This window comes from Pelobates fuscus, chromosome 3 (assembly GCF_036172605.1).
Source record: "Pelobates fuscus isolate aPelFus1 chromosome 3, aPelFus1.pri, whole genome shotgun sequence".
NCBI classification, from domain to species: Eukaryota; Metazoa; Chordata; class Amphibia; order Anura; family Pelobatidae; genus Pelobates; species Pelobates fuscus.
The window spans coordinates 378,049,001-378,076,863 of NC_086319.1; the positions used below are offsets into that span (position 1 = coordinate 378,049,001).

The following is a 27,863-nucleotide window of genomic DNA, read 5'->3' on the forward strand; positions in this document are numbered from 1 at the left end:
GGAGATACTAATAAATATAAGCTTAATTTTATCTATTTATATCATTATGTAAAATTTGTATCATTGAACTCTCTGTTGTTGTGTTCTTTTAAAACAAAAGTTGTTAATTAGTTCGGACAACAGTCCGAGTTGTTTTTTCTAAACTTAAACCTCAATATTCAGGTTTAATTGCCGTGTTGGCACTTTAAGGAAAAAAATTTGGCATGTATTGCGGTTTGGGCACTCGGGCTCAAAAAGGTTCGCCATCACTGATCTAGACCAATTTCTTTTATTTTGAAGACTAACCTATTGTGAGGAACCGTATTTAATGCCTTGGCAAAATCCAAGTAGATCACATCCACTGCAACACCCTGATCTATACTTCTACTTACTTCTTCGTAGAATGCAATTAGGTTAGTTTGACATGACCTGTTTCATAAAACCATGCTGATTATTGCTAATAACACAGTTCTTCCCAATGAATTCCTGAATATTATCCCTTAATAGCCGTTAAAATATTTTACCAGTCACAGAAGTTAAGCTCACAGGTATTATTTACATTACGTTTCTTTAATAGCTGTAGCACCTTGTCTCAAGTTATCCAATCACAAGTTATCTGCAACTTTTTTGCAGCAATCATTTGCATATCTTTTGCCATAGGATCCTCATTAATATTTACTGAAGAAAAATAGTTATTTAAAATTTCTACCTTTTCCTGGTCTTCATTGACTATCAGACCCATCTCTGTTTTCAGTGTACCTACACTTTCATTTATTTATTTTTTTTAGAATTAATGTACTTGAAAAACTTTTTAGGGTTGGTTTTGCATTCTTTGGCTATCAATTTCTCATTTTCTAGTTTAGCCACTTTAATTGCCTTTTTGCAAGTATTATTGGCTTCCTTATATCTTATATAGGATGCCTCTGTATGTCTGATTTAAAAGCTTTAAATGCATTTTTCTTATTTTTAATCTTTTTTTACTTCTCTAGTAAGCCACATTGGTTTACTTTGTTTCTTTTATATTTATTACCTAATGGTACATACTGAGAAATGTACCTTTCTAATATTTGTTTGAATAGTTTCCATTTATCCTCAGTGTTTTTTCCACTAAGGAGTTTCTGCCAGTCGATATGTTGTAGGTGGTGGTGTTGTTTTTTTTTTTTTTTAAGCATTTAATCCGATTTTCAGCTATCCACCAGCATTCAGTTTAGCTCAAATCTGAACCAAATGGCCTAAATTGAAAAATGTAGAAATTGTTGTATAGCATGCACAGTGTCCAGATGTTGCTGCCTGAATGACCTGTATAGCGCTGGATGCTTTTACCCCATTTGTTATTGGCAGGGCCGGATTAAGAGCACACTGGGCCTGGTGCTGACAATTATGATGGGCCTAATTACGGAATCTTATCGACCAAAAACACTAAAACAGTCATACCTCCCAAGCGTCATGTATCTGATGGAGATGGTGCTGGAGGGAAACTCATAGGATGCAGCTATAAGAAAACACATACTCTATGCTAATCTTTCTCTAATTTATGCTTTCATCTTTCAAGTAAATCCATACCCCCTAACAGCAGTGTCCATGTGAAGCAGGAAGTCAATGGGTGGGGTAAAAGGGTGTGCCACTGGCACGAATCACGTTACCAGACCCGCCAAAAGGGGGTGAACATGCCCAAAAAGGGGGCATGTTTGTCCAAAGAATTGGAAGGTCAGCCTGGCATGAATGCATGTCAGGCTGCCTGCCAATCCTGCAGGCTGTCTAACTAAGGGCATACTATGCAGGCAGCACCCTGAGCTTGACATAAATGCGTCTAATGATGCACTCACTCCATGCTTTCTAAGGACTGTACCCTAGCACCAGGGTCGGATTAAGAGCACACTGGGCCTGGTGCTGACAATTATGATGGGCCTAATTACGGAATCTTATCGACCAAAAACACTAAAACAGTCATACCTCCCAAGCGTCATGTATCTGATGGAGATGGTGCTGGAGGGAAACTCATAGGATGCAGCTATAAGAAAACACATACTCTATGCTAATCTCTCTCTAATTTATGCTTTCATCTTTCAAGTAAATCCATACCCCCTAACAGCAGTGTCCAGTGAAGCAGGAAGTCAATGGGCGGGGTAAAAGGGTGGGCCACTGGTGGGAATCACGTCACCAGACCTGCCAAAAGGGGAGAACATGCCCAAAAAGGGGGCATGTCTGTCCAAAGAATTTGAAGGACAGCCTGGCATGAATGCATGTCAGGCTGCCCGCCAATCCTGCAGGCTGGCCAACTAAGGGCATACTATGCAGGCAGCATTCTGAGCTTGACATAAATGTGTCTAATGATGCGCTCACTCCATGCTTTCTAAGGACTGTCCCCTAGCACTCGCTGGTCCTCCTTATCTTCTTACTAGCAGGCAGAAGTTCCTGGTATACAGTCTGAGACAGAGAAAAGGTGTATGTAGTGAGTGTAGAAGAAAGGAGGGGGACATACCACAGTGTTAGAGAGACAAACAGCATTACCTAAACTAATTTTATTGTCGGCCAGTCCACACAGGTTTTGTTCCCATACATCCCTCTTAAGCTTCCAAACTTAAAGGGACACTATAGTCACCAGAGCAACTACAGCTTATTGTATTTGTTCTGGTAAGTAGAATCATTCCATTCAGGCCTTTTGCAGTAAACACTGTCTTTTCAGAGAAAATAACTCCACTGGCCACTCCTTAGATGGCTGCTAGAGGTGCTTCCTGGGGCAGTACTGCATAGTGTGCAGCACTGCCATTCAGTGTCTCCACCCTCTGCATGCAGACACTGAACTTTCCTCATAGAGATGCATTGATTCAATTTATCTTTATGAGGAGATGCTGATTGGCCAGGGCTATGTTGGACTTGTGCTGGCTCTGCCCCTGATCTGTCTAGTTAACAGTCTCAGCCAATCATATGGGCAAGTATTGTAATTTGCTCAGACCACCACTTCTGATGATGTCAGCAGACAGTCAGTTCAGAGGCAGAGCCAGCAGCTGCAGACTTGATTACAAGTTAGATTTTACTATACTTAGGGAGGCAAGAAGGGGCCAGGGTGGTGGTTTTAACATAATAGGGTCAGAAATACATGATTGTGTTCCTGACCCTGTAGTGCTCATTTAAGCAAGAGTATGTGAAGAGTAGTTTGGGTTGCCACCTTTCTTGGGAAAAAAATACCAGCCTTAATCATTTGTATAATCACAAGGAGTGACATCAGAGAAAATTCTGTAAAATCACCAACAAACTACTCACAGTTTGATTCTGCTGTATAGATGGATTGCTCCCAATGTCTCCCTGTCTCCCAGTGTCTCAGTCTCGCAAATCACCCAGTGTCTCAGTGTCCCTATGTATCACAGTGTCAGTGTCCCCATGTCGCCCAGTCCCCTAGTGTCTCAGTGTCTCAGTGTCCCCATTTCTCCCAGTGTCCCAATGTCTCAGTGTGTCCCCATGTCACTAGGACACTGGGGACACAGTGAGACCCGGGGACACTGAGAGACATGGGGACACTCAAAGACCCGGGAACACACATACATGGGGACACTGAGACATTTAGGGAAACTGGGAGAAATGGGGACACTGAGACACTAGGGACACAGACACTGAGACATGGGGACACTGAAACATTTGGGGACACTAAGACACTAGGGACACAGAGACATGGGAACACAGACACTGGGAGACTACGGGACACTGGCTGGGAGACAGACACTTGGGGACACTGGGAGACATGGGGACAGTTGTGGACATAGACATGGGGACACTGGGACACATAAGGACACTGGGAGACATGGGGACACTAGGCACACTGAGACACTAGGAACACAGACACTGGGAGACATGGGGACACTGCAACATTTGGGGACACTAAGACACTAGGGACACAGAGACATGGGAACACAGACACTGGGAGACTAGGGGACACTGGCTGGGAGACAGACACTTGGGGACACTGAGAGACATGGGGACAGTTGTGGACATAGACATGGGGACACTGGGACATATAGGGACACATGGGGACACTAGGCACACTGAGAGACATGGGACACAGACACTGGGAGACTTGGGGACACTGAGACACTAGGGGCACTGGCTGGGGGACATGGGGACACTGGGAGAAATGGTGGCATAGTGTCTCCGTGTCTCAGTGTCTCCCAATGTCCCTATGTCTCATAGCGTCCCCATGTGTCTCAGCATCCCCATGTGTCCCAGTGTCCCCTAGTGTCTCAGTGTCCCCATGTTTTCCAGTGTCCCCAAGTGTCTGTGTTCCCAGGTCTCCCAGTGTCTGTGTCCCCATATGTCCTAGTGTCTCAGTGTCCCCTAGTGTCTGTGTCCCCTAGTGTCTCAGTGTCCCCATGTGTCCCCTAGTGTATCAGTGTCCCCATGTGTCCCTACTATCTTTCCCCCCATCCCTCACTTACTGTAGAGCTGTTGTCTGGACTCTGTGCTGTGTTGCTGCTCCCTCATGGATCAGTGAGAGAGGCAGGGATATGCTGTAACTTCCTATACCTGCCTCTCTCCACACACAGTGACCCCTACTGGCCAGTGCTGGTATTGCAGAGTAATCTCCATTTATTCTGAGAAAAATACCTGCATTTGTATTGCTGGTATTACTGCAATACCGGCACGGCCAGATAGCCTCAAATATCGGCTGTGCCAGTAAAATACCAGTCAGGTGGCAAACCTAAGAGTAGTGTGTAAAAAAAAATAAAAAAAAAAGATTTTTTTTTTTTTTTTTTTAAATGGGCCTATTCCATGGGCCTGGGCCTGGAGCTGCAGCTCCATCAGCCCCTATGTTAATCCAGCCCTGCCTAGCACTCGCTGGTCCACTTGTCTCCTTACCTTCTTACTAGCAGGCAGAAGTTCCTGGTATATTGTCTGAGACAGAGAAAAGGCGTATGTAGTGAGTATAGAAGAAAGGGGACATGCCACAGTGTTAGAGAGACCAACGTCTGCATTACCTAAACTAATTTTATTGTCAGCCAGTCCACACAAGTTTTGTTCCCATACATCCCTCTTAAGCTTCCAAACTTAAAGGGACACTATAGTCACCAGAACAACTACAGCTTATTGTATTTGTTCTGGTAAGTAGAATCATTCCATTCAGGCCTTTTGCAGTAAACACTGTCTTTTCAGAGAAAATAACTCCACTGGCCGCTCCTTAGATGGCTGCTAGAGGTGCTTCCTGGGGCAGTACTGCCTAGTGTGCAGCACTGTCATTCAGTGTCTCCACCCTCTGCATGCAGACACTGAACTTTCCTCATAGAGTTGCATTGATTCAATGTATCTTTATGAGGAGATGTTGATTGGCCAGGGCTATGTTGGACTTGTGCTGGCTCTGCCCCTGATCTGCCTAGTTGACAGTCTCAGCCAATCCTATGGGGAAGTATTGTAATTTGCTCAGACCACCACTTCTGATGATGTCAGCAGACAGTCAGTTCAGAGGCAGAGCCAGCAGCTGCAGACGTGAATACAAGTAATATTTTGCTATATTTAGGGAGGCAAGAAGGGGCCAGGGTGGTGGTTTTAACATAATAGGGTCAGAAATACATGATTGTGTTCCTGACCCTATAGTGCTCCTTTAAGCAAGAGTATGTGAAGAGTAGTTAAGGTTGCCACCTTTCTTGGAAAAAAATACCAGCCTTAATCATTTGTATAATTAATTAGTTATGCGTGACATCACATGATGTAAATCACAAGGAGTGACATCAGAGAAAATTCTGTAAAATCACCAAGAAACTACTCACAGTTTGATTCTGCTGTATAGATGGATTGCTCCCACTGTCTCCCTGTCTCCCAGTGTCTCAGTCTCGCAAGTCACCCAGTGTCTCAGTGTCCCTATGTATCACAGTGTCAGTGTCCTCATGTCGCCCAGTCCCCTAGTCTCCCAGTGTCTCAGTGTCCCCATTTCTCCCAGTGTCCTAATGTCTCAGTGTATCCCCATGTCACTAGGATACTGGGAACACAGTGAGACATGGGGACACTGAGACATTTAGGGAAACTGGGAGAAATGGGGACACTGAGACACTAGGGAAACAGACACTGGGAGACTAGGGGACACTGGCTGGGAGACATACACTTGGGGACACTGGGAGACATGGGGACAGTTGTGGACATAGACATGGGGACACTGGGACATATAAGGACACATGGGGACACTAGGCACACTGAGACACTAGGAACACAGACACTGGGAGGCATGGGGACAGTGAAACATTTGGGGACACTAAGACACTAGGGACACAGAGACATTGGAACACAGACACTGGGAGACTAGGGGACACTGGCTGGGAGACCAACACGTGGGGACACTGGGAGACATGGGGACAGTTGTGGACATAGACATGGGGACACTGGGTCATATAGGGACACTGGGACACATGGGGACACTAGGCACACTGAGAGACATGGGACACAGACACTGGGAGACTTGGGGACACTAGGGACACTGGCTGGGGGACATGGGGACACTGGGAGACATGAGTGTCTCTGTGTCCCAATGTCTCAGTGTCTCCCAATGTCCCTATGTCTCACAGCATCCCCATGTGTCTCAGCATCCCCATGTGTCCCAGTGTCTCCATGTGTCTCAGTGTCCCCATGTTTTCCAGTGTCGCCAAGTGTCTGTGTTCCCAGGTCTCCCAGTGTCTGTGTTCCCATGTGTCCTAGTGTCTCAGTGTCCCCTAGTGTCTGTGTCCTCTAGTGTCTCAGTGTCCCCATATGTCCCCTAGTGTCTGTGTCACCTAGTGTCTCAGTGTCCCCATGTTTTCCAGTGTCCCCAAGTGTCTCAGTGTTCCCAGGTCTCCTAGTGTCTGTGTCCCCATGTGTCCCCTAGGGTCTGTGTCCCCTAGTGTCTCAGTGTCCCCATATGTCCCCTAGTGTCTCAATGTCCCCTAGTGTCTCAGTGTCCCCATGTGTCCCCTAGTGTCTCAGTGTCCCCATGTGTCCCTGCTGCCTTTCCCCCCTCTCTCACTTACCTGAGCTGTAGAGCTGCTGTCTGGACTCTGAGCTGTGTTGCTGCTCCCCCACGGATCAGTGGGTAGTAGAGAAAGGCTGGGATATGCTGTAACTTCCTATCCCTGCCTCTCTCCACACACAGTGACCCCTACTGGCTGGTGCTGGTATTGCAGAGTAATCTCCATTTATTCTGAGAAAAATACCTGCATTTGTATTGCCGGTATTACTGCAATACCGGCACGGCCAGGCAGCTTCAAATACCGGCTGTGACAGTAAAATACCAGTCAGGTGGCAAACCTAAGAGTAGTGTGTAAAAAAAAATAATTTTTTTTTTTTTTTTTAAATGGGCCTGGGCCTGGGCCTGGAGCTGCAGCTCCATCAGCCTCTATGTTAATCCGGCCCTGGTTATTGGACCATTCAGATTTTAGTGAATAATTTCATCAGTCTCCAATGATCAAAACTGTTATATTAAGAAGGACATCAGAAGAACTCTAACATGTCTGACAATCAAACATTCAGTGAGAATAGGATGTTTATATAATTACAATGTCTGAAGATTCAACATTTGCTTCTGGATTTAAGTTAATTAAATACGATTCCATTGGATTGGAAAGCCAAAACGGAAGTGCTTTTGTGGCTACATCATATGGAAGCTTGTGTCAGGGTACCTGAAGTCTCTACCTCCGAGAGAGGCAGAGACTTAGACGTCTATCAGCCCGGACGGGCTGTTTCCTCTGTTCCTCGCGGTCCTCCCGGTCACGTAAACGCCGGCCACGAGGGAGTCACTTCCTTTTGTAGCAGGACGTCCGGAAACCGACGTCATGACGCCAGCCCGGAACGACCTGTCACTCAATCCTTTAGAGACTAATCAGATCTCGTCGGAGGCGTGTCTCTTCCTCCGAGCCAGGGTATTTAAACTTGCTTCTCCCATTTGCTCATTGCCCTGTCGTGGTTCTAGCCTGTCTAGTCACACAGTGCTCTGGTATTTTCTGTTATCCCTTTGGTTCCGACCCGGCTTGTTTGACTTACTCTGTTTACCTCTGTTATCCTTGACCCGGCTTGTTCTTCGCTTACCTGTCCTCTCGTTCCCTCGACCTCGGCTTGTCTCTGACCATTCTCTATACTCTCCGTACGTTAGTCCGGCCATTTTAAGGTCCGGTATACGTATCCTGTACCTGTTTGTACTCTGCGTGTTGGATCCCTGTCCCGATCCTGACAGCTTGGAATGGAAAGAGGTATTTGACTGACAACCAGTCTTAATTATAGAATCAGATACCAGCAGATTTGTATGGGAAGCACATTGTGGCGATATCTCCATGGGAGGAAGATGGCATATCTCAAACAATTTCTTCATGACAATTGTCTATAACTCTTTGTGGCATTTTTTGCACTTCAGAGTTTCACCAAAGACAAAGCAGATTGTTGCATGTTCTATGTATGGACAACATTTTTACGATTCATTACATCAAACATTTGGGTGGTACTCAATCAGAAATCTTGGCAAATTTCATGAAAGAATTCTGAATGATTTGTCTGAAAAAGAATACAGCAGAATATATTCCAACACTACAGCAGACTGGAATTTCAGACACTTTCTAGATCACGATTGATATAGATTATTTTAAAATAAACAAATATGTTTAAATGTCTATCTGTTCCTGTTCTAATCTGAGATGATTAAATTGCGTATACGCAGAAGTAAATTCACACTGACACACCGAGTTCAGGTTAAAAGCACTTCGAGAAAATTTAATGGCATCTGGTTAAAAGCGGGCTCGCAGACCCTTATAAGAGCAATATTGCATCATCATTGAATATCAAGATAACAACAAATAAACATCATTAATTGGATTAGGTGTTAAGTGGCTATGTCAATGTCCACCCATCAATATTATTAATTGGCTCAAGTACTAAGTGGCTGGCTAAGTGTCCTCCCACCGAGAGGTGGCGTCATCTTGGACACGGGTGTGGACAGTTGGCTCAGGCGCCATCTTACTCAGCACGAGGCTTTACTCCAGGGGAGGGGGGCTTAGGGCGTCATTTTGGGTAGTTAGTGATGTCAGACTTGGGGTCAGGTTCAGGGCCTTTTTTATGAAAGAACATTTCATTAGAGCAGTTTCTCATGGGCTAGCTATGGTATACTTTGTTTCATGTTACAGGAACTTGATAATTCCGGTGTTAGTCATATCCTTCTAGAAAATACATACAATACATTCTCTTTCTAATATTTTAAATGCTGTTAGGAAAATCTGTCATATAATGAAGTTAAATGGAGTTAGTGCAAAAATTTAATAAAGGTTTAATAAAAGTTTTTAATAATTCTACATCACGATCAAAAGCTAGATAGGAAGATATTTATTTAAAATTGCAGATTTATCGGATTCTCTCTGTAGATCTATTTACCCAAAATACTAAAATTCCCAACTTCCTTGTTTCTTCGGTTGAAGACCAGATCCAGAAGTAGAAGCCATAGATGATTTCCTCCAAAAATGGATAGTGATCCTTAATTATGCGTTTCCTCCATGCACAATGATTCCTTAAACTCATCTTTATGTTCGACAATAGAAGATAAAGATAGTAGTTGTGACTCCACAATAGTCGTTACAGCCTTTCCACACCTGTCAATAGACTACCCAAGTCTTCTATCTCAAGATCTGTGAATGTTTACCAATCCAGTCGGACAATCGCACATGCTGCTACAGCAGGAACTTCTACAACTAGTTGCTTGGATGATTTCAGAGGACCTTAACGAAGTCATTTCAAATAAGACTTTGCATTTATTCAAGGGAGCATGTGCTACAGGGACCAGGTATAATCATTTTGGACCATTTGGAGAATGTGCTCTGATTGCTGCATGTAACAGATTTTGGGACCCATTTCGGCACCTGTGAAGGCCTTTCTTTAATTTCTGAAATCTTTTTGAATGTGGCAAAACTTACAGAATTATCAATGGTTATCATCTGGCCAATTTCAACATGCCATGGTGGTTTTGATGGCATTTCACTCGGAAAACAGTCTAATTTGTCATTTATTGAAAGGTAAAAAAAAATATTTTTTTCGGCTAAGGTTAAATACCAACACAGGACTCCTTTTAATAAGCTTTCCAAATGATTCAACATTGTTAGAAACACGCACCAAATGATTTAGCTACACAAATTCCCATAGATTGTAATGGTGACAGCTGCAGATAAAATTTTTTTTCCAAATGATCTAACAGCATTGAATCATTTGATAACATTATTAGGTCATATTTGGGATGTTAATCTTTGTTTGATTGCCGGCCAGACACTTGAGATCTTTCTAAACTTGTTATGATTCCAATTGTCTTGTAAATGTGTGCCTGATGTTCGGGCATTAAATTTGAATGCATACTCTTAAATACCTGAAGGTGTTCGTTCTAATATTTACAGACACGCTATAACTTCTACTACTTCTGGATTCTTTTTATCCAGCTTTTCCATATAAACCTTCTCGTTGTCTTGTTTTATGTTTAAAATGCAAATCTATAAAAAAAAATTTCAGGATCTTCCACCAGAGCAGGATTAACCGTAAGGCGACCCTAGGTAGCTGCCTTTAGCCCGGGGGTTAACCAGGGACCATGAATTTGATTGGCTCCATTCACAATCTTTATATGAACTGGTAACCTGCCAAGGGCCCTGTGGGATCGCAATCCGTTTCTGTCCTACACAACCGTAACTAATGGATATGGCTGGTGTGGACATTTCTAGTTTCGGTGCTCACTCCTCTTAGGGTGCCACAATGTCTCGTTTTTTTTCTTTTGGATGCAGTTTATAGGTTCTTATGAAATCTGAAAATTGGTCTACAGAATCATTTTTTAAAGAATTGTATTCTAAACATATTCATTACTTTATACTTTACCTTCATTCCAGTTTACTTCTTAGTCGTTGAACATCTTATTTTGTTCTATTTAATCTTCATGGATTATTCAAATTTTGACAATTTCTGGATTAGACTGCTTTCGATTTGTAAAGAAAGAGAACAATGGAATATGTTCTAATCCTTATATAATCTCTCAAATGTTCTGATTGGTTGATATTATATGATGTCACTTATTTTCGTTTTCTGTTCTACATTTGTATGTTATTATCTTTGCTGCTAATTTTCAGTAAAGAGAAATGCATAATGCTCCCTTGTGTCTTAAATAAAATCATGACTTTCCATCGTGGCTTAGTAAATTCATTGAATTTTGAAATATTACCTAGCAGATCAGGGTGTTGTTAGATGCATGTCTTGTGAGCTGGATGTAGTGTGATGGATGTTTTTGAGTGTCTTAATAGATCTTAGCCAAGATACAAATACATGATAGAAAAGACAGACTCGACACAAATACAAGCAAGCAGAGGTCACTCATATTTCAGTATATTTAATTTAGAATGTTGTTTATCACAGTGTTTGTTGACACAATAGGTTGTCCATCACTGAGCTTTTACAAAACAGCATTCCATTGTCACAAATCAGAGCACACATAATCCTGCACAGAGGTTCCACTGGAACCTTCACAAGTAAATGCTGGACATATGATGCACAATCTAGAACATGTAGATTTGGACACATGATACACAGCCTTTTTACACCTAATACCTCTAGAACTGGACATAGGGACTAATGTATCCACGGCTGGATCCTCTCGGGATGGGAACATGATAGAATTAGACATTTGCAGAATTAAAAGCAGGGCCCAAACGAAGAATACAGAGATAGATATGGACAGACAGAACACCTAGTGTTCATGGCAACTCAGGACATTAGCAGAACAAAGGAAGATAGGTTAACACAACAAGAGATAACAGATCTAGAGTGCATCTTAGGTCTGGCAAAATCTGTGCATGTGTCAAAATAGGTGTGCCACGCACCTCTTGGATGTGGTAAAGAATGACCGATTTGCAAGAAGATAGACTAATCATGGTAAGAAATCAACATTCTTTAACAATAATTTAAATTACCAATATACCTGATACGTCTGTAGGACACCAAAATACTCACCCTACCAATTTCATTATTAATGTGGTAACTGAGCATGGGTATTCCTTGCTTACATTCTGCAGTATTGCTTTGACATGATGTACAGACAAAATGGTCAGAATATGCAACGGGTAGGCACCCAGAAATGGCATAACTATTGAATTGCCTAACTATTTTGAAAAGCGCATTTAGAGTACCATTAAGCATGGTTCAAGAATACAAAAAATGCCATCAAATTTGTGGTTATCGATACCATATCATTCTGGAATGGTATCGTTTTCTTATGTTTACGAGATTAGACAAATATTGACTGACTCACAAAGACAGGTTTTTTTTCTCGTCCTGAATAGGATACCCTGGAACCATTAGGACTGAACTAAAGTATACATTCCCCAGCACCTCTTTATGCAGACAAAGAAATAATAATAATGTGATATGTCTATAACTTGTCACAGTGCCTTTCAGAACTAAAAACGATGATACAAAGCCTGACATCTCTAGACATTATTGGAGGTATTGAAACAATAAAGTACAATTGTGAAAAAATCCCTAAAGATATTGGTGCTACTATCACCTTTGTGGGCCACTATTGGAGGTATATAAAGACTGGACCAAAGATACAGGGATAAAAAAAACTTGTATCTGTAAGACTGAATGAACACATTGTGAATTTGACATCTTTAAAAATATGACCAGGCACATTAAGAAACAACGGTGCCGAGCCTGGCACCTCTCAGAATGTTAAAGGGTACTACCTACTGTTTCTTCTGTATACCTTGAGCTCATCCATGTACGAAATTAATGGACAGTTTCATCCATTAAAACCCATTATTTCCATCACTGGACTTAAAGAACTTGTAACCTCAAGGACTGGACAAAAAGAACATGTCACCGCAATGACTGGGCATAAAAAGCCTGTCTCCGTAATGACTGGATATAAAAACCCTGTATCCGCAATGACTGGACATAAAGAACATGTCACCGCAATGACTGGACATAGGTTAATGGAGTCTACCTCTTCTATGGATGGAAAGAAAAAGAGCCTGACTGATGTAAATCTTGGCACAGGAAACAAAGTTTTACATTGTAAAGACCAATGATATAACAAAAATAGAGCAGATAATAAAACGTAGAAAAATCGACACAAATATATAAGCTTGCACACCACGGTACAAAGTATTTACGTATGGACACAACAGAGTCTTGCAAAATTATAGGTGAACAAGTGTCCACAAAGTCTGACAGACACAGCTGGATAATGAGCATAGACCGCTATTACTTGATATCATTGCTGGACACTGTTGAACATATCAAATGAAACACAGAGGAAGAAACCTCAATATTTGAAAACGGGAATGTGGCACTTGGCATGGGAAGGGCTGGCATCGAACCAAGCCTATTGCCTACCATAACCGAAATGGTTGATAAAGAGCCTAGGGCTCCCCAAATTCAGCACCTTTAAAGCCGACACTTTGCTAGGTATCTCTCAAACCTTGTTACATTGTATACTGAGCCTGGTATCTCCCCCATAGGAGTCTCGGACCTCCGATACTCAGCATGAAACTACAGAGCCTAATACTTGTAGACCTGGACATGGGGAATTCAAAGCCTGGTACTGCTAAGACGTGAACATGGGCGTAGAAATATCAGCACTTTCTTCAATAACTCCTTTCAGAATGTATTAACCTCAGGGTTCTAGTGTCTTCTGTAGCTTGTGAACAACAACAATAGAGTGTGAGTCAAGCCCCTAAGTCAATCAGGGAGCTCAGAATATCTTAGAATCAAGATAAGTCATAGAATGAGACAGAAGTAATTATATCAACACCCACATGTCTGCAGTAAATAGCTACAGTGTGTTATTTCCCATGTGCAGTCAGGACAGGGCAGCGGGATCGTGATGAATGTCCAGTCCCCTGTGCGTTGGTAGAGAGGACTACTTTACACTGCCCTCCTTTTTTCTTTCTCTGCTTCTTTCTTGCCTTCCTTTTGTCTTCACCATTCCACTGTGAGATAAGGGCTCAGAGATGAGTGCTGTCCTTCGTATCATGAATGTGGCCTTCTGAACGTGTGACACTGGCTTTCCGGTTGTTATTGGAAACCAGAGTAAGAGGATCTGGGCGAATGAGGTAACTATGAGGGAAATAAAACACTGTCATTTTAAGTGCTTACAACATTTCAAGTCATATTCTAGAATAACCTCTAGCATGGCGTCATCAGCAAAACAATCTATTTAATCATCATACACCTTGGAGAGGTGCCTAGATCAAAATCTCTTAACTCATAAAGCATTCATAAACATGAAGGTATAAAAACATACTGAAATAAATGAAAGACCCACAGACATCTGGGGTCGACAAACGATGTCTGCACAAGGTGCTATATTTATGGAAAAGTCTAAATTCTTGAAAACCAAAAAGGACTCATAATTATTTCCATGACAAACAATGAATGAAGCAAAATAGAAAAAGGAAATAATAGAAAACGAAGATTTAAGACAATAATGATAAGGGGAAGGCAACACAAAGAAGAAATAATATGCCAAGAGACAGATATTATAATGGCAAAGAGATAATGAGACATATCCAAAGAAAACAAGGGAAAGATAATGAGACAACAAGAGAATGACAAGGGCACGTCATAAGGTAAACAATGAGGCATCAAATACAGTAGAATACAAGAGCTCGCTTCAGAAGGAAAATTCAAGTTAGAATTGCAAAAAGGAGGGCCAGGAAAAAGAAGCCAATGAGATGCCAAGTAGCAGACTATACGATCCAAAAAGAAAGGCAGTAATTTTACAAAAAAAATGACACCATGAAAAACTCTCAAAGAGACTATGGTCAACAAAGGAAAATCCTTAGAACTCAAGAGGAAGGCAAGGATAACAAAACAAAAGTAAGACTTAGAGACACTAAAGGGGACAAAATAAAACATTTGGGAAGAAGAAATGAAACATGAAAGCCAAGACAATGAGATATCAATACAACAACAAGAAAATAACAAACATATAATACAAAACAGAATGTGTCCTTCGTAGTAACTTACATCACATCATTAAGCTCCAGTTTGGTATCTGGAGGAGGATTTATAAGGATATAAGATAGCATATTATCGGTGTCCATAATGTCCACTGTGAGAGAGAGAGAAAGAGAAGACACACACATGGGTGTAAATGACGCTTTACGGATAGAACATAGTGTAGAATTAAGCAATGCTGAATAAGTTGGTGCTGTATAAATGTCGATAATAAAAATAACAATATAGAATTACTGCCTATAACTCAGATTGGTAGGTATGGAGGAGGAACATGGTTTGTCAGGTGACAATAGGCAGGTTAATTTAAAAAGTGGGCTAATCACGGATCAAGGGGTAGTGTGTATCTGATGGTCCATATTGTCATTTCTTCTGTAAAGAGGATTTTGGGGATAGGTAGTTCAAAAACAGCTAGAGAGCTATGGTTTGTGTAGCCCTGTCTACTCGTCCAATTTACTTGTTCGGTTTCAAAATAGAGAATTTATTGAATGCTAAAGCCTGGTAATAAATCATTTTGGGCGAGTATATATTTTACATGTTAGTAATGTGTTCCTACATTAGTTAGAAATGTCTTGTGGTCTCATACTATACTCAGCAGTTGAAAGCCCCAGGTGCTTCATCCTGGTCTTCACCAAAGCATTGAGTTCTTGACGCTCTGACCGTCTGTAAAGACTCATCCTCTGTTGGCTGATTCTCTCGGAAGCTGATTTTCCAGGTTGCCGAGCTCCCTTACGGCTCAGCCGCCTTGCCCACTGCATGCTTTTCCTGCGCAGGAGAGGGTGTTCAGATTGATCACTAGATGTAGAATTGCGATGTGTGGGGCGGCTGTGGGAAGAGTCTCCCCAACGGGTTTCCCTTGTGTCCTCATAATCCTCCACACTTATAGAGACCTGTGACTTGGAATCGAGAAAGCAAAGGGATTAGAATTCAAACAGGAGAGGCTGAGGAGGTGACCGGGTGGACAGTGACAATAGAAATTTGACTGAGAATGAAAATGCACAACCGATTTCTGGATTAGGAAGCAAACATTCATCATTTTAAAGAGCCTTAAAACAGCTGTTTAACATTAAAAAACTAAAGAGGAAGCTTTGTGGCTATCACAATATTTAAAGTGACAGTTAGAAGCAGGTGAGTTTATACCTCGGAAGGTGGGAGCATGTGCGTTTCAGTACGATAAATTCCAATTGGAATATCCCCAGTGGTGGAGCAGAGCTTCTGATATAACCTTCCATAACATCGAATCCAAAGATCTTCCTCTGTCACCCGCAACTATGATTATGAAATAATATGTTACATATATGCAGGCTCTGAAACTTACCTCAAATGCCCGCAATTACAGCACAAGGTCACAAAGACATGAGGGAGCTAAGAGTCATGGAGTCTGTCATTCCTGCTACAGGGTGACACAGACAGAAGGAAGCTATGGGACATGGAATCTGTCCCTCCCAGCACAGGGTGACACAGACAGGAGAGAACTATGGGACATGGAGTCTGTCCCTCCCAGCACAGGGTAACACAGACAGGAGGGAGCTATGGGACATGGAGTCTGTCCTTCCCAGCACAGGGTGACACAGACAGGAGGAAGCTATGGGATATGGAGTCTGTCCCTCCCAGCACAGGGTGACACAGAAAGGAGGTAGCAATGGGAAATGGAGTCTGTCTCTCCCAGCACAGAGTGACACAGGCAGGAGGGAGCTATGGAACATGGAGTCTGTCCCTCCCAGCACTGACACAGACAGGAGGAAGCTATGGGACATGGAGTCTGTCCCTCCCAGCACAGGGTGACACAGACAGGAGGAAGCTATGGGACATGGAGTCTGTCCTTCCCAGCACAGGGTGACACAGACAGGAGGTAGCTATGGGACAGGGAGTCTGTCCCTCCCAGCACAGGGTGACATAGACAGGAGGGAGCTATGGGACATGGAGTCTGTCCTTCCCAGCACAGGGTGACACAGACAGGAGGAAGCTATGGGATATGGAGTCTGTCCCCCCCAGCACAGGGTGACACAGAAATGAGGTAGCAATGGGAAATGGAGTCTGTCTCTCCCAGCACAGAGTGACACAGGCAGGAGGAACCTATGGGATATGGAGTCTGTCCCTCCCGGCACTGACACAGACAGGAGGACGCTATGGGACATGGAGTTTGTCCCTCCCAGCACTGACACAGACAGGAGGGAGCAATGGGACATGGAGTCTGTCCCTCCCAGCACTGACACAGACAGGAGGGAGCAATGGGACATGGAGTCTGTCCCTCCCAGCACAGGGTGACACAGACAGGAGGAACCTATGGGACATGGAGTCTGTCCCTCCCAGCACTGACACAGACAAGAGAGAGCTATGGGACATGGAGTCTGTCCCTCCCAGCACAGGGTGACACAGACAGGAGGATGCCAAGGGACATGGAGTCTGTCCCTCTCAGCACTGACACAGACAGGAGAGAGCTATGGGACATGGAGTCTGTCCCTCCCAGCACAGGGTGACACCAACAGGAGGGAGCTGTGGGGCATGTAGTCTGTCCCTCCCAGCACGGGGTGACACAGACTGGAGGGAACTATGGGACATGGAGTCTGTCCCTCCCAGCACAGGGTGACACAGACAGGAGGGAGCTATGGGACATGGAGTCTGTCCCTCCCAGCACAGGGTGACACAGACAGGAGGGAGCTATGGGATATGGAGTCTGTCCCTCCCAGCACAGGGTGACACCAACAGGAGGGAGCTGTGGGGCATGTAGTCTGTCCCTCCCAGCACGGGGTGACACAGACTGGAGGGAACTATGGGACATGGAGTCTGTCCCTCCCAGCACAGGGTGACACAGACAGGAGGGAGCTATGGGTCATGGAGTCTGTCCCTCCCATCACAGGGTGACACAGACAGGAGGGAGCTGTGGGACATGGAGTCTGTCCCTCCCAGCACAAGTTGACACAGACAGGAGGGAGCTATGGGTCATGGAGTCTGTCCCTCCCAGCACAGGGTGACACAGACGGGAGGGAGCTATGGGACATGGAGTCTGTCCCTCCCAGCACAAAGTGAATCAGACAGGAGGGAGCTATGGGACATGGAGTCTGTCCCTCCCACCACAGGGTGACACAGACACGAGGGAGCTATGGGACATGGAGTCTGTCCCTCCCAGCACAGGGTGACACAGACAGGTGGGAGCTATGGAACATGGAGTCTGTCCCTCCCAGCACAGGGCAGTGGCGGATCCAGAGCCTGATCTCGGGAGGGGCACTTGTAGATTATTTAAAAATAATAATCCTGGCACAATAACCACTACAGCTCAGTGTAGTAATGCCAGTAGTGCCAGGATCCCACCCCAGAGTAAGTAGTCATACCGTTTAAGAACAGTTTGACAACTTACCTGGGGTCTGCTGGGATATAGGGCATAGGAGAAGTGGTGTGTGTTAGGGGTGAAGTGTGTGTGAAAGGTGCAGTGTGTGTGTGAGCGGTGAAGTGAGTGTGAGTGCGTAAGGGTGACAGTGTGTGTATGGGGGCACTGTATGTATGTGTGGGGCAGTGTGTGTATGGGGGGGTCGTGTGTGTGTGTGTTTGGGGAATGTGTGTATGGGGGCAGCAGTTTGTGTAGGGCACTGTGTGTGTATGGGTGTGCAGTGTGCGGGGCAGTATGTGTATGGGGACAGTGTTTGTGGGACAGTGTTGTATGGGGACAGTGTTTGTGGGACAGTGTTGTATGGGGACAGTGTTTGTGGGGCAGTGTGTGTATGGGGGCAGTGTATGTGGGGGCAGTGTGTGTATGGGGGCAGTGTTTGTATGTGGACAGTGTGTGTATGGGGTCAGTGTGTGTAGTGTTTGTATGTGGGGCAGTGTTTGTGGGTCAGTGTGTGTAAGGGGGAAGTGTGTGTAGTGTGTATGGGGCAGTGTTTGTGGGGCAGTGTGTGTATGGGGACAGTGTGTGTATGGGGACAGTGTGTGTATGGGGACAGTGTGTGTATGGGGACAGTGTGTGTATGGGGTCAGTGTGTGTATGGGGTCAGTGTGTATGGGGTCAGTGTGTGTATGGGGTCAGTGTGTGTAGTGTCTGTATGGGGTCAGTGTGTGTATGGGGGCAGTGTGTGTAAGGGGTCAGTGTTTGTATGGGGTGTGTGTATGGGGTCAGTGTGTGTATGGGGTCAGTGTGTGTAAGGGGGCAGTGTTTGTATGGGGTGTGTGTATGGGGTCAGTGTGGGTATGGGGGCACTGTGTGTAAGGGGGCAGTGTTTGTATGGGGTGTGTGTATGGGGTCAGTGTGTGTATGGGGGCAGTGTGTGTATGGGGGCAGTGTGTGTATGGGGGCAGTGTGTGTATGGGGGCAGTGTGTGTATGGGGGCAGTGTGTATGGGGGCAGTGTGTGTATGGGGGCAGTGTGTGTATGGGGGCAGTGTGTGTATGGGGGCAGTGTGTGTAGTGTGTGTATAGTGTGTGTATGGGGGCAGTGTGTGTATGGGGGCAGTGTGTGTATGGGGGCAGTGTGTGTAGTGTGTGTATAGTGTGTGTATGGGGGCAGTGTGTGTATGGGGGCAGTGTGTGTAGTGTGTGTATAGTGTGTGTATGGGGGCAGTGTGTGTAGTGTGTGTATGGGGCCGTGTATGTGGGGCAGTGTGTATGGGGGGGGGAGGGGAGGAGGGAAGGGGGGCTTTTTTAATAAAAAAAACAAAAAATGTATTTAATAAAATATATTTATGTCCCCCCTCCCTTCTTACCTTTATTGAGGAGGAGGGGGGACATTTCTGGATCCCTGGTGGTCCCAGTGGGGAATCCCTGGTGGTCCCAGTGAACTCTAGCCCGCGCTCCAGGGCTAGAGTTCACTCTCGCGAGATTTGGAGCGTTGCCGTGGTAACCGTGGCAACGCTCCAAATCTCGCGAGAGGAGGACCCGGAGGAGCTGCTGGTAACAGCTCCCGGGTCCTCTCTCCCTCCCTCCCCTGCCGGCTGTCAGCACAGTGCCTGCGGACCGGGGAGGGAGATCAGAGATCACTCTCCCCGATCCGCAGGCACATTGCAGGGCTGGCACTTGGGCAATGCCAGCCCTGCACTAGCCGGCAGGGGGGAATCTCGGGGGGGGGGGGCAATTGCCCCGTTGCCCCCCCCTGGATCCGCCAATGGCACAGGGTGATACAGACAGGAGGGAGCTATGGGACATGGAGTCTGTCCCTCCCAGCACAGGGTTTTACAGACAGGAGGAAGCTATGGGACATGGAGTCTGTCCCTCCCAGCACAGGGTGTCACAGACAGGAGGGAGCTATGGGACATGGAGTCTGTCCCTCCCAGCACTGGGTGACAAAGACAGGAGGGAGCTATGGGACATGGAGTCTGTCCCTCCCAGCACAGGGTGACACAGACAGGAGGGAGCTATGGGACATGGAGTCTGTCCCTCCCAGCACAGGGTGACACAGACAGGAGGGAGCTATGGGACATGGAGTCTGTCCCTCCCAGCACAGGGTGACACAGACAGGAGGGAGCTATGGGACATGGAGTCTGTCCCTCCCAGCACAGGGTGACACAGACAGGAGGGAGCTATGGGACATGGAGTCTGTCCCTCCCAGCACAGGGTGACTCAGACAGGAGGAAGCTATGGGACATGGAGTCTGTCCCTCCCAGCACAGGGTGACACAGACAGGAGGGAGCTGTGGGACATGGAGTCTGTCCCTCCCAGCACAGGGTGACACAGACAGGAGGGAGCTATGAGACATGGAGTCTGTCCCTCCCAGCACAGGGTGACTCAGACAGGAGGGAGCTATGGGACATGGAGTCTGTCCCTCCCAGCACAGGGTGACTCGGACAGGAGGAAGCTATGGGACATGGAGTCTGTCCTTCCCAGCACAGGGTGATACAGACAGGAGGGAGCTATGGGACATGGAGTCTGTCCCTCCCAGCACAGGGTTACACAGACAGGAGGGAGCTATGGGATATGGAGTCTGTCCCTCCCAGCACAGGGTGACACAGACAGGAGGAAGCTATGGGACATGGAGTCTGTCCCTCCCAGCACAGGGTGTCACAGACAGGAGGGAGCTATGGGACATGGAGTCTGTCCCTCCCAGCACAGGGTGACACAGACAGGAGGTAGCTATGGGACATGGAGTCTGTCCCTCCCAGCACAGGGTGACACAGACAGGAGGGAGCTATGGGACATGGAGTCTGTCCCTCCCAGCACAGGGTGACACAGACAGGAGGGAGCTATGTGACATGGAGTCTGTCCCTCTCAGCACAGGGTGACTCAGACAGGAGGAAGCTATGGGACATGGAGTCTGTCCCTCCCAGCACAGGGTGACACAGACAGGAGGGAGCTATGGGACATGGAGTCTGTCCCTCCCAGCACAGGGTGACACAGACAGGAGGGAGCTATGGGACATGGAGTCTGTCCCTCCCAGCACAGGGTGACTCAGACAGGAGGGAGCTATGGGACATGGAGTCTGTCCCTCCCAGCACAGGGTGACTCAGACAGGAGGGAGCTATGGGACATGGAGTCTGTCCTTCCCAGCACAGGGTGATACGGACAGGAGGGAGCTATGGGACATGGAGTCTGTCCCTCCCAGCACAGGGTTACACAGACAGGAGGGAGCTATGGGATATGGAGTCTGTCCCTCCCAGCACAGGGTGACACAGACAGGAGAAAGCTATGGGACATGGAGTCTGTCCCTCCCAGCACAGTGTGACACAGACAGGAGGGAGCTATGGGACATGGAGTATGTCCCTCCCAGCACAGTGTGACACAGACAGGAGGAAGCTATGGGACATGGAGTATGTCCCTCCCAGCACAGGGTGACACAGACAGGAGGAAGCTATGGGACAAAGGAAACCTCAAAATTACTCACGCACACACAACACAAAAAAAGCAACTGTTTATATCACATCATATCACACATTCAGTAAATTATATTTACAAATATAAATAATGCTTGGATAATTAACACTGAATGGACGGTGGTCTGGAATATTATTGAGTTGATAAATGTTTCACTTTACTGTATATACCGAACACTTAGTCTAGGTTCAGTTTAATTTTTTGTCCGTATATACTTTTTGTCCCTTTGCCATTGATTGATTGTTTAGGATTTATATTCACAGCTCTTGAAGCACTTTTTGCCTCATTTTTGTCACATGCAGAGTTGTTTGCTAAAGGACGAATTGTGGAGTATTCAAAGTGAATTAAAATTTAAGGACTAAGTAGCCGAACTGGAAATATGCTCCTACTCATCTGTGATTGCAGTTCGGCTACTTTGTCCTTAAATTTGAAAATCTGTTTGAATTCAATTGCAATTCTCATCTTGCCAAATTACCCTGAAAGGAAATCATTGCAGTATGCGATTTGGCCACTAGGTGGAAACAATTTGCTGAGAATGAGATTGTGTTATTTAACCCTTAAAGTTCAATGATGGAAAAAATGTCATCATAACAAACAAGCCTTTGTCAAAATCCTCTGTCAAAATGTAATATCACGCTAAATTAAAGATCTATACAGGGTCTGTATGGAGTCTTTAGGGGCCAGATTGTGGAGGTAGAATGAAATTTCATAGCAATTTGTTTCTAAAGTGCTTAAATGCACGGGCATTGCTCGCTGTGTTTTAGGCGTGGGCTGTTATTAATTTGAGGATAATCATCCTGAAATCAATAAGAACACTTTTTATTTATTCATTTATTGTTCCAGTCAATTAACCGTGTCTGCCGTTTACTGTGCATACCGCAAAGACTATAGATTTAGCACCAATATGTTTACTGCAATAAAACCCTCCAACCTGCTGTATCCCTTAATTGATAACATGCAATTATCTGCCAGTAAACATTTAACTGTTCGAGCAATCAATTGTAACACACACACAAAAAAAAAACCTGTTGGTATTGCGAAGGGTTCTAAATGTGTGAGTGCTAAGTCTGTTTTATAATGATATATCGGGGTAATGCATTATTTAAAAGTGAAATAATCAGCAAGAATGTTCCAGTGGTTTCCATGGTGATTGTTCCATTTTTAGAACTATTTTCCCAAATCACTCTTACTTTATAACCCCAATGGAGATATGTATTAAAGAGGCTCAGAAAAAACTGTTAAACCAAACCCCTTACTTAGGTTATGTGACAGGGGGCAGCCTTGTCCGTCGTCACCCTTGTGATGTCCCTTACTGCTAAGCGTCCCCCTGTCCGTGCTAATCCAAACTACGTTTTGTGTGTGCGCTCAGAGATTTCCAAGAGCGATTGTACTGCAGATCTATAAAACAGCTTAATTCAGGGGTTTCTAAATTTCCACTCTCACAGTAGACAAAGCTAAGTTGAGATTCAGTACTGGCAAGTAGAAATCTAGGCCTATCAATCAGTGCTGCCTGAAAGCAAAGGGTTACTGTAACAGTGATGCAAGGCTGATAACTGAGGCCATAAAAAGTGAGGTTAAAGGGACACTATAGGCTCCCACATCACTTGATCTCAATAAACAGCAATGTTTTCATGCAGGGCTAACCTGCCTCTAGTGGCTGTCATACTGATAGCCATTAGAGACGCTTTTGCAAAATAACGGAGTAAAACAATTTCTATAAGATGCTTTTAGAGAGACCATCTGATAGGCACAAGCCACCCAATGCTTTCCTATGGGACAGCATGGGATTGGCTGAGATCATCAATCTCAGCCAAAGAGGCAGAGCTTCACCGAAGGACCGTGTTTAAAGAGGAAAAAAAGGTAAGTAAACTACCTTTTTTAACCGTTGCAGTGGGATCCGGTCACCTAAACAGAAACTAGTGGCAATTGACTTTTAGGCCTGGCTAGTTGCTCAGGACATGAAATATTGAAACTCGTTAATTCATGGTAAGCCATAAATGTAGCTATTCGATAAGCTAATAAAAGCCAGTCTCCAGCTTTGCTTGCTCAGCTGAGATTTATGGGTATTGCACAGCTCTGCAATTGAAAACAATGGGGGGTCCAGGATTGGGTGATAATCTCATTCCATCTCGTTACCGCATACTGGTTGGTCTACAAAGTTTAGAGATATTAAATTGCATAATCTATGTTCATGTAACACCCGCAAAAGATGAGCCTGTTCTCTCCAGAATCTTAACAGCAAAATGTTTTAGAAAGAGAGATCGGAAACAAGGATGGAAAATGGAGAACTTACAGCACAGAGGAATCCAGAACCAGGCATTGAATCGAGGCCCAGCAAGAGACGGGTGATGGAGATCATGTAATCCTTAACAAAGGACTGTGTCATGTAAGAGGAGAGAGTTATCATCAGAAAGAGTTACACAGGGCAATAAAAATAATTATCATCAGGGAGAGGTTATACAGGGTAATAGGGGGAGTTATAGGGAGAGTTTATATGGAATAATAGAAGGAGTTATAGGGAGAGGTTATATGGAGTAATAGGAGGAGTTATAGGGAGAGGTTATATGGAGTAATAGGAGGAGTTATAGAGAGATTATATGGAGTAATAGGAGGAGTTATAGAGAGAGATTATATGGAGTAATAGGAGGAGTTATAGGGAGAGGTTATATGGAGTAATAGGAGGAGTTATAGGGAGAGGTTATATGGAGTAATAGGAGGAGTTATAGAGAGAGGTTATATATGGAGTAATAGGAGGAGTTATAGAGAGGTTATATATCGAGTAATAGGAGGAGTTATAGAGAGAGGTTATATGGAGTAATAGGAGGAGTTATAGGGAGAGGTTATATGGAGTAATAGGAGGAGTTATAGGGAGAGGTTATATGGAGTTATAGGAGGAGCTATAGGGAGAGGTTATATGGAGTAATAAGAGGAGTTATAGGGAGAGGTTATATGGAGTAAAAGGAGGAGTTATAGAGAGAGGTTATATATGGAGTAATAGGAGGAGTTATAGAGAGAGGTTATATGGAGTAATAGGATGAGTTATAGGGAGAGGTTATATGGAGTAATAGGAGGAGTTATAGGGAGAGGTTATATAGAGTTATAGGAGGAGCTTTAGGGAGAGGTTATATGGAGTAATAGGAGGAGTTATAGAGAGAGGTTATATGGAGTAATAGGAGGAGTTATTGAGAGAGGTTATATGGAGTAATAGGAAGAGTTATAGGGAGAGGCTATATGGAGTAATATGAGGAGTTATAGAGAGAGCTTATATGGAGTAATAGGAGGAGTTATAGGGAGAGGTTATATGGAGTAATAGGAGGAGTTATAGGGAGAGGTTATATGGAGTAATAGGAGGAGTTATAGAGAGAGCTTATATGGAGTAATAGGAGGAGTTATAGGGAGAGGTTATATGGAGTAATAGGAGGAGTTATAGGGAGAGGTTATATAGTGTAATAGTAAGAGAAATATAGAGAAATACTGGGATCTATATGGGGTAATACTAGGAGAATAAAGAGTAATAATACAATGAGCTATGTGAGGACGGTACATAGTTATAGCAGTGCTATATCCATTGTATCACCAGTTTGTATGTTACCTGGTATAGAAGAGTGTCCAACATGCTGACGCTGAATACTTTTCCAGCAGCAAAGGGCAATCTGAACATGAAGACCAGGTTAGAACCTCGCTCACGTTCCCTCTGTGAGAGGACAGAGCTTTAACAGAGAGATAGACAGAGATAGACAAACAAATATACAGGCAGAGACAGAGGGAGACACCAATAGACAGACACAAGCAGAGACAAAGGGAGACACCAATATAGATAGACACAAGCAGAGACAGAGGGAGACACCAATAGACAGACACAAGCAGAGACAGAGGGAGACACCAATAGATAGACACAAGCAGAGACAGAGGGAGACACCAATAGATAGACATGGGCAAAGACATGCAGAAAGTGGGATATTTGGGTGGAAGGAGAGAGATATATATACAGACAGACATAGGAGGAAAAGAGAGAGGGAGATAGACAAGAAAACAGATATAGACAAAGAAACTGACAGCGACAGATTTCAGACAGACAGACAGACGACAAATGAGCATAGCAAACAGGGCTTATGCACTACTGGGAGAGAATGGTTAAGACCTTCATTAAATGCCACAAAAATGCCACAGTGTACAGTTCTCAATGTGATACTGTATCCATATCAACCAATAAAAGCAAGCATGACCTGTGTTTTGTACTGTATTCACTAAGTGTTTGGAGATGGACATAGACAGCCAGAACAGACAGAAAAAGATTCATACTTATTGCACTTACCTTCTCCAGTTTAGAGAGAACAACTGAATATTTATCCTTTGCTTTAAACTGCATGAACCTCATATTCGCAGGATGTGTTAGTTCTGTAATAATGTTCAGTCCTGGGAATAGCCTAGAGAGGACCGGCGCAGAGTCAATCAGATTTTTATACAATCCAAGGGTTAGTTAGGCTATAATGGAGATGTTTAACTACATGCAGCTTGGTACATACATCACGATGGCAAAAAGGTAGCATTGCCATGTTTAAAAGTACACTATAGTCACCAAAGCAACTATGGTGAAATCCCTAGTCACACCTCCCTGCATGAGACCTACACAGCCTACCTAAACACTTCCTGAAAAGAGTCGTCTAATATTTACACTCCCTTTATTGCAAATTTAGTTTAATTTAGAATTAATTTTTTCCTGCTCTGTAATAGCTTGCTAGACCCTGCAGAAGTCTCCTGTGTGTAATTTAAGTTCAATTTACAGAACAGGAGATCAAACTTCTAAAGTAAGTTGACATCTGATTGAAAATGAAACAATTAATTCCATGCAGGCTGCGAGAGTCACAGTCAGGGGAGGTGTGGCTAGGGCTGCATAAATAGAAACAAAAGTGGTTTAACTTCTAAATTGCAGAGAATTGAGCAGTGAGACTGGAGGGGCATGATGTATACACCACAACTGCTTCATTAAGCTAATGATGTCTATAGTGTCTCTTTAATCTGTTAAATGGTCGGTGCCATAGGGGAACACAATGACCCAATGACATGTTTAATGGGATAAAGCTGACTTCTCAGTTAGTAATCCCCCAGGTGTTGCTGAACTGGATCCCTAAAGATGCATTCCAAGCATTCTGGGAGTTGTAGTCCATCAACATCTGGAGGGCTGGAGTTTGGGGAAGCCTGGGTTAAAGGGTCTGTCACCTTTGAGAGCTCAGTGATATGTTTAAAGGGTTAAGTCTGATGGCGTTGAATGAGGTTCAATAGTGTAAAAAGCAGCACAGTGAGCTGTACCTAAAGAGTGTCTGGACATTCACAATGGTTCTTGCATCCGCCATGTAATCTTCCTCTGCTATCATAGAGCTCTCTTCTCCCACAACCACCATGTGAGCGGCATAGCTCACCCCACAACGTAGCATGTCATCTAGGCTGGGGGAAAAAGGGAGCAGAGCTAAGTGATCATATACACAGCTCTCTACCATAATCACACACAGCTATCTGTCAGAACCGCACACAGCTATCTGTCAGAACCGCACACAGCTATCTGTCAGAACCGCACACAGCTGTCTGTGAGAAACGCACACAGCTGTCTGTGAGAAACACACACAGCTATCTGTGAGAAACACACACAGCTATCTGTGAGAAACACACACAGCTATCTGTCAGAACCACACACAGCTATCTGTGAGAACCACACACAGCTATCTGTCAGAACCGCACACAGCTATCTGTCAGAACCGCACACAGCTATCTGTCAGAAACACACACAGCTATCTGTCAGAAACGCACACAGCTATCTGTCAGAACCGCACACAGCTATCTGTCAGAACCACACACAGCTATCTGTGACAACCACACACAGCTATCTGTCAGAACCGCACACAGCTATCTGTCAGAACCGCACACAGCTATCTGTCAGAACCGCACACAGCTATCTGTCAGAACCGCACACAGCTATCTGTGAGAAACGCACACAGCTATCTGTCAGAACCGCACACAGCTATCTGTCAGAACCGCACACAGCTATCTGTCAGAACCGCACACAGCTATCTGTCAGAAACACACACAGCTATCTGTCATAAACACACACAGCT

At 44.6% G+C, this 27,863-nt stretch overlaps 1 protein-coding gene across 1 annotated transcript in view; it reads right to left on the minus strand.

The window, feature by feature from the left end:
- Nucleotides 1-12,446: 12,446 nt before the first annotated feature.
- The window catches only part of LOC134603488 (potassium channel subfamily T member 2-like), a 152,850-nt gene continuing 137,433 nt past the window's right edge, over nt 12,447-27,863 (minus strand). Inside the window, exons 22-29 of the mRNA XM_063449492.1 lie at nt 27,064-27,198; nt 26,069-26,180; nt 25,346-25,447; nt 24,047-24,130; nt 16,096-16,224; nt 15,542-15,851; nt 14,968-15,052; nt 12,447-14,055 (exon numbers count right to left, since the gene is read on the minus strand). Of these exons, the coding sequence (XP_063305562.1) occupies nt 13,944-14,055; nt 14,968-15,052; nt 15,542-15,851; nt 16,096-16,224; nt 24,047-24,130; nt 25,346-25,447; nt 26,069-26,180; nt 27,064-27,198 (1,069 nt within the window). The 3' untranslated portion in view covers nt 12,447-13,943. The remainder of the gene's footprint in view (nt 14,056-14,967; nt 15,053-15,541; nt 15,852-16,095; nt 16,225-24,046; nt 24,131-25,345; nt 25,448-26,068; nt 26,181-27,063; nt 27,199-27,863) is intronic.